General features: G+C 41.2%; 1 protein-coding gene across 2 annotated transcripts in view; it reads right to left on the bottom strand.

Annotated features, from left to right (window-relative positions):
• The window catches only part of riox2 (ribosomal oxygenase 2), an 11,042-nt gene extending 4,032 nt beyond the window's left edge, over positions 1-7,010 (bottom strand). The window contains exons 1-8 of one of the 2 annotated variants that reach the window (XM_035667081.1): positions 6,896-7,010; positions 5,840-6,289; positions 4,901-5,020; positions 3,737-3,865; positions 3,432-3,535; positions 2,432-2,534; positions 1,839-2,007; positions 1,626-1,714 (exon numbers count right to left, since the gene is read on the bottom strand). In XM_035667081.1, coding sequence (XP_035522974.1) covers positions 1,626-1,714; positions 1,839-2,007; positions 2,432-2,534; positions 3,432-3,535; positions 3,737-3,865; positions 4,901-5,020; positions 5,840-6,283 — 1,158 coding nt within the window. In that variant the 5' untranslated portion in view covers positions 6,284-6,289; positions 6,896-7,010. Of the gene's footprint in view, positions 1-1,625; positions 1,715-1,838; positions 2,008-2,431; positions 2,535-3,431; positions 3,536-3,736; positions 3,866-4,900; positions 5,021-5,839; positions 6,290-6,710; positions 6,861-6,895 lie in introns of those variants that run through there. The other variant, XM_035667080.1, reaches the window with a different exon arrangement.
• Positions 7,011-7,844: the final 834 nt, after the last annotated feature.

Raw genomic sequence — 7,844 nt, 5'->3', positions numbered from 1 at the left:
GATCCTCCTCCAGGAGGCCGTTCAGAGGTTGCAGCTTCAGGGAACTCCAGAGAGCCTCACCCTGAGAACAGTTCGGCAGGATGGGAAAAAAACTACATGGCTAGGTAACAGAGACCAAGAGGCCATGAATCTTGGCAAAGACTAGAAGAGTGGAGGTGGATGGAGTCCTCAGATATGCCACACCACTATTGCGGGTGAGTAAAATGCCTATACTCACGGCGCAGCCTGAAGCGGTACTCTCCAGCTTACGTAGCACGGATAAGCGTCTTGGCAGAGACCCGGTGAAGGCAGAGGTCTTGAAGCTGAAGAAAGCAGGCTACGCCTCCGAGGTAAGCCGGGAGCCGGTGAAGACTTCCGAGGAGTAGTGGTTTATTCCCCATCACCTGGTGACCCACAACGGGTAAAATCGAATCGTGTTCAACTGTTCCTATACTTATAGGGATAAGAACCTCAATGAGCTACTGCTGTCCGGCCCAAACCTGGGTGCCTCTCTCCTGGGTGTCCTGCTGCGGTTCAATGAACATTCCATTGCTGTCAGCAGTAACATAAAGGAAATGTTCCACCAGGTGAGGTTGCTGCCTGAAGACCGCCCTCTGCTGCGCTTCCTCTGGCGTGATCTGCCGAGAGACTCCCAACCTAGAGTGTACGAGTGGCAGGTCCTTCCCTTCAGGACCACTTTTTATATATACGCACTACAGAGACATGTACATGATCACACCCACCCAGGGGATGCAGTGCGTGAGTCTACCGAGAACCACTTCTATGTGGACAACTGGCTACAGAGCTTCCCTACTCCAGATATGGCCAGAGATGTCGCAGACCAGCTGAGGGGACTGTTACTGGAGGGAGGCTCCGAGCTGCGACAGTGGGCCAGCAGCATGCCAGATGTCATCGGCCACCTGCCTAAGGAGATCAGGTCAGAGAGTAGTGAACAGTTGCTTAATCACACTGACATGGATCCTCAATCGCTCAATCGGGCCAAGTGCCGCTGCTTGTGAGGGAGAGAAGTAGAGACTGACGACGGTGAGACGTGTGTATGGCAGGCAGCAGAAGTTGTGTTTGTAATTTCATAGTTGTGTGTTGCAGTGTTAACTATTACCTCTGATGGTTTAAATGGTCATTTATGTTATATTTATGCCACTGACCATTTCCTTTGTTGTCAGTTAAATATGGGATATATCATATCATGTATATTCCTTCTCTATATGATGTTCATATATTTTCATGCTAAGGATAATTATATTATTATTTCATTTGTGTGCTATAGTCAAGCATATTACCACACTGGATTAAAGCGCCATAAAAGGATTGACTGTCTCCTTCATCATTTTATCTAAGTCTTGGGGGAACTTTAGGTGCGTTCTAACAGACGCACACTTCGCGATTACGAATCAGAGAAGCCAGTCTACTATCTTTGAGCCTCCGCCACAGTCATACAGTTTATCCTACCAACAGTTGAGTTAAACTAAATACGCACCCAGGTTTATATAGGTGACTAAAATACAAAAATGTCCAGCACAACTTATATTATTTCAAAACATGTTGTCCCCATTAGTCACTTTGACACAAAAATAGGACCAGGTTGGAAAATACAAAAAATAAAATGAAAGCTTTAATGGACTTACTGTTCTCTTTTGGCTGGGCTCCACTGTTATTAGCATATGTTCTTTAAACCTCAAACACACCATATCCTCCAGGGCAGGAATCCTTCCAGCTGTGACACACACACAAACACACGCACCCATATATATATATATATATATATGCACAAAAATGGCAAAAGTCAATTCTATTAATGTGCATACAATATACAGTCCCTGGTACATGTTTGAGCTCACATGGTGTCAGCTGCTGCTGCTGCTGGCTGCACGGCGGCAGTCTGTTCATTATGAAGTCTCTCTTCATGTGAGTGGAGCGGATTTCCTGCATCCCTGTTTCCATTTCATCAGCCAGAGATCTCAGGACAGCGGCCAGTCTCCTGCGACTGTCCGGACCATCACTGCTGCCCTACACACACAAACACACAGACAATGCTCCTGCAACATTTCCCGCAGTAAGAAACAAAGGCTTGCAGGTTGTAATACTCACTTAAGTCTACCTTTGTGTATAGCAATTTTTATGGTAAACGTGTTATGTTTATTATTTTTCCTTGCAAATTTAAAGTTGCAGTAGGTAACTTTTATAAAAATAACTTTTTTTCATATTTGCTGAACCTTTTCACTTTATCCTGAAAGTAGCATATGAGACTGATAATCTCTAAAATCAGCATTCTCTGACTCATTGTAGACACTTGGCTGGGCTTGGGCTGTTGGTATGCAGATGTAGCTCAGAGGGAGAGCGGACCCACTTAAACATTTGTCTTATATTTGCCAGTTCTGAAGTGTGATTTCATTTTTAGTTCCGCCACAGAAAACCAAACAAACTGTTTTACCAGTAAGAGACTTCTGGGCATGCCCTCTCTCAGGCTGACTTCAGTCTTGCTTCGGTCGGACAGCAAGCTGGGAAATATGTCCAACAGCAAATCTCCCCATGACCTGAGGTAAGGACAGGAAGAGAGGACAGGTGAGAGTATCAGAGAGTGCAACAATCTTCACCAGCCATGTCACAGAGTGACAAATACCCAACAATTTCTCTTTTTTGACAAGAAATCTGTTCCTGCAGAGCTGGTTTTATGTTAACAATATAGCCATCAAATGTCATTAAAATTAACTTTATAGACTAAAAACTTTTTTCTCAATGCAATATAGCCCAGTTTTCACAGAAGTCAAACACCGGAAAGTAATATCCAAGGAACCAGGGATCAGACCACCACCCTTTTAATTAGTGGACGACCCGTTCTACCTCCTGAACCACAGCTGTAAAACACTGAGGGATCTGCCTGCACAGGTTCTGTTAGTTTGGGACTACCTTTATACAGTATTGTGTGTTTTAAATTTTTAATGAACATTTGCACAGTACCACCAACAGTAATTCCTGTCTCCACGCACTACACACCATTGACAGAAGTCGGACAGAAGCTCTACATTAAGGTTATTTTTCCTAAAAAACTGCGCCATTTCATTTCGGACTGGTGCTTCAAGACTGAGTAACTTTCACATTCATACAACCTTCAACCTTTATCTTTAACCCAAACATCTCTGCTTACACTATAAGTGTGGATTTGTTCAGGTTAACTCCATAGTAATTGCATGCCAATACAATACAATCTCTGATATTTTTTTTTGTTGTTTTCATTGCTGTGTTGTTTTTGTGTCTGTTTTATGTGCATAAGTGCAGTGATTGTGTGACGCTGCCAAGACATGGGAAAACCTTCACTCAATACTATTACTATACTATACTATACTATACTACACTATACTATACTGCTCTCACTCCACTGCCATTGTGTTTACGCAGACACAATGCTAAAGTTAAGAGAGGAGCTCTCGTACATTCTCTGGTAGGTGCTGAGAGTCAGGTGGGTGGAGTGATCCACTCCTGCTGGAGTGCTGGCTTGATGGATGGTTCCTCTGGGAAAGTACAGAAGATCTCCTGCCTGTGGAGAGACAAAATTACTAACTCACTTCAGAAAACTGTATTTTATGTAACAAAATCTTGTTCAATAACATATTTGGCTGATGTTCTGTTGACAGCTTTGCATATGAAAAATAAAGGATAGGTTCACATTTTTTTAAGTCTGTCTTAAAACAATACATATAAAACACACACACACATATATATAATTAGGGTGCTTTACCTTCAGTATAATATCATGGGTTGGGCTGCCGATCCTGTCCTCTGACTCCACGCTGTACTCTGTTGCCAGCGGGACAGTAGGACTGTAGAGAAGCCAATGTTTCTCTCCCTCCAGCTGCAGAATAAACACCTGGAGAAGACCACCATCAGCATAAGGAAACAATACATGTTACTGAGACCTCTAAGTTGGTACCTGCAGTCTGCTGACCACATGGAGGCTAAAACTCAAGGACTGACATTAAATTGCTACGGTGGGTGTGGAGTAGCACCACTCTCAGCAAAGTTTTTTCACATTTGAAACATACGGCACCTCAGTGAATGCTCAGCACCATTCAACTGTTCAAAAATGTTGAACAACGATCAGCAAATGAACAGTACCTTAACCCAGACTCAGCAGAATATGTGACTTATTGTATGTGTTACTTAATGCACCTGCAGCCTTGTGGCCCTTGTGCAAGGTGGAACATGGAACTGAGTGTTGAGAATCTTATTTTTGAAGGCATCTCCTTGATCTACTGTGTCTTGGACCTCATTTGTACAATGTTGCTTTGGACAAAAGGATCTGCCACAGCTTTAGTTACTAGCTACTAGCTATACTAGCTATAATGAGCATATACAATATATATATACTATAGTACATTAACTTTAAAAGTTCCAGTGTGTAACATTTAAGAGGATATATTGTACATATAATATTCATAGGTATGTTTTCATCATAGTGTATAATTGCCTGAAAATAAGATTGTTGTTAACTTGAGCCATTTTTTATCTACAGAAGGAGCGGGTCTCATGGTGGAGTCCGCCATGTTGGACTGCCATGTTTGTACAGTAGCCCAGAGAGGACTAACCAAACACTGACTCTAGATAGGACTTTTCAGGTTTTTGCAGCGACCGTAGTTTCTCCTACATGTTTAGAAGGCGAGCAGTATTCAGTATTGGTTGTAATCAGCAACTTCACTGATAGATGCCACTAAGTCCTACACACTGGTCCTTTAATACTGACTTTAACTGGTGACAGAATATTTTTACACTGTGGTATTGCTAATTATACTCAAGTAAACTATTTCAGTACTTTTCCCACTACTGAGAGCTTAGTCATGAATATTTTGTGAAATGAGGGTGTGCCATCATGCGTTGAATGAGTCCAGTCATAGCTCCATCTTACCTCGACATCATCATAGTGGGCTGGAAGGCCCTGGGACTCCTGTGGCGTGATGTAGACGTTAGAGCCCACCAAACCTCCAAAGAAACACTCAAGCTTCTCCTGGATCCTCCATAGCTCATCCTGACAACAATAGGAAACACTACATGTATACACACCTAGCTCTTACTCCTGTATTCCTGTACATTCTATTATAGTACAATGAAATCTACTTAAAGTGGACCAATTCTGCTGTTCCTTAGTTATTGTCACAAATATGTTACAATGTCAGATGTTGATATAAAAAAAGGCCAAAGTGTCAAACAATGAGGAAACAGTATGTAAAAGTAATCCCTGTTAACAAAAACGTAAGAACTCAGACTGCTTTGAATGCAATGTTTCAACCTAATGTGTCATTTATTTCATTTTTTCCACAAGTGAGGCAGAAATCTACTAGCTCAAAGTAAATTACTTCCTGCAGTTATTGCATTCTGTATTTGGGTTCATTGTACAGTTTATCACATGTTCTGTATGTGTTGAATAAATTATGAAATATCTATAAAATATGCCACTTAGTCAGGGGTTGTCAGTTTAGATACTGATAGAAAAGGGGGCCCTTAAGTTGCCTATTTACACATCTAGCCTCATTAGCATTAATTCATTCAGTTGGACAGATGTGGCTGTTAGCTGCTAAATGCTCCACTCCTTGTCTTTTTGTTGTTTGGTGCTGGGCAGCCAGTGTATTGTATTGAGAACAGCTGTCTGCTGCAGCAGGAAACAATGTTGATGAGAGCGGAGTTAGCAGGCAGTAAGACCGAAACAATGCACTGATAGACACTATATAAAGCAGTCAGTAATAACTCTCTGTGGGTCTGTGAGCTGACAGATGGACTAACATTAGCAGGAGCAGCTTTTGTCACAAAGGCAACAAAGCCATGATTTCATCTTTTCTCTTTTGCTCACCTTGAACCTCTGTGGCTGGTGGAACTGGATGGTCGCCTTATTCTGAACAAAGTTCTTCTGGAGAACACTGTTCTTTACTTGCCCCTCCTTGTTGAGCACTTTTTTCTTGCCGTTAATGCAGCGAACAACATTGACGTCCCTGTAGTACTCTAGACCCTGAGAACACAGACACTGCAGATCGGACAGCTGGAACAAAGACTGGTAGTAGGAGGCAGTGCTGGGGTCACACCTCTGCAGATGGAGGGGTTTCTTCTCCCAGTACTCCCTGAAGAAGTGCTCTGTGTCCATGGGCTGGATGAGGCTCTGGAACAGGCTTGCTGGGCTGTCGAAGCACAGAGGGGATGGAGTGTCGCTGTGCTCTACCCTGCCCTGTTTAGAAGGGAGCTGCTCGTCCTCCTCATTGCTCTGTCTCTTTACAATCTTTGCCTTGCTTTTCTTTGGCATTTTAATCTTAAGAAAAAAAAGAATATTATCCGTTAGACGCTGAGCTAAAATCAGGCTGTTTAGCTATGAGACAGATAATCTGAGATAAAAACCATCCGGTTTCTCTGGCGCCTCCTTGTGCTCCTAATGGCAATTGCAACAGTGGACATTTTAGAAAAAATGACAAAAGTTATTGCTTCTCTTCTCCAGTTGTCTAAAGGAAAGTCTTAAAGTCATTTATAAATTGCATAAAGTTTGGATCCATGTTATACTATGCTGACATTTTTCCTCAACGTATAAATACTAAACAACAACAATAAATACTGAGGGATTATTAAACAAACTGTGGTCATTTCAGATGAAGGAAACGCTATTTTACAAAAGCATTGCTCGGTCTTAACATAGACAGACAATAGAATAAAGCAGAATAAAGCAGAATAAATCATACAAGCATTGAGGCAGCTGACAGTTAATATCACTGTTAGACTGTATGGAGGTCTGTGGCTTTACAGTAGCAGCGGGCCGCTGTGGGTCTGTGGAGCTGACAGCGGCCCGGTCCACACTGTGCTGTGTTCATGTTAGTTTACAGAACTCACTCACTCACTCCTCACTCCTCACTCCTCACTCACTCACCTTTCCACAGTCTCACACCAGCCCTGCACCGACTGCCCCACGTGAACCGGGTTGTGTTCCCCGGAATACGTCCGACTGGAAACTCATACTATGGACGCCCATTTCCGCCAATGTGCTGAAAAAAACCCCCATCATGGAACGTTAATTCATTATTATGAAAAACCTTCTCAAAATAATGACTTTGTATTTTAGATATTAAGTCGCTATTTTGAGAAATCCTGACATACATATAAGTCAAGAGAATTATATACATATAATTTTTTTTTTACAATTCAAAATACAAATAAATGTTTTAGCATTTTTACAAAACAAGCTTATATACCAACTTCTTCTTTCCAGGTGTCTGCACATTAGACCAGCATACATACGTACGTATATGTGTGTGATTATTATTATTATTATTAGTAGTAGTAATAGTAGTAGTAGAAGTAGTAGTAGTATGATTAGTGGAAGCAGTATTATTTTGTCTTTTATGTCTTTGTTAAATAACCTGTTTGTCTCGCTTTACCAATAAAAAACAAAAGTGGTGAAACAGAAATGTCAACCAGAGAAACAGTGCTTTCCAACCCGCTATTAAGGCTGGTTAGTCTTAATTAAAATCCCTGTAAAGCCATCTTTTAAGAAAATGCATTCATCCATTCTTGTTGAGTGTCGTAGATATTGCTATAATTTATAAGTGTATTATTACTATTATTATTATTTTTCTTTTCCTTTTTAACTCATGTGAAGTGTCTTTGAGCTTCTTTAAAATGCTCTATAAATGAAATGTATTTTTATTATTTCATTATCATTATTATTAATATGTATGTCCTATAGTAGCCTATACATCTTACATGTATATATGAGTTTTTAGCCATATCGCCCAGCTTTACCACGCAAGTTGTATTGAGCTGGAAATACTCTGCAAATATGTGCTGCACACCTGGATGGATATTATACTTGTCTGATG

The sequence above is a fragment of the Morone saxatilis genome, unplaced genomic scaffold (genome assembly GCF_004916995.1).
Source record: "Morone saxatilis isolate NCDOM2014 unplaced genomic scaffold, NCSU_SB_2.0 Contig20, whole genome shotgun sequence".
In the NCBI taxonomy this organism is placed as follows: Eukaryota; Metazoa; Chordata; class Actinopteri; family Moronidae; genus Morone; species Morone saxatilis.
This window is presented reverse-complemented; position numbering and strand designations above follow the sequence as displayed.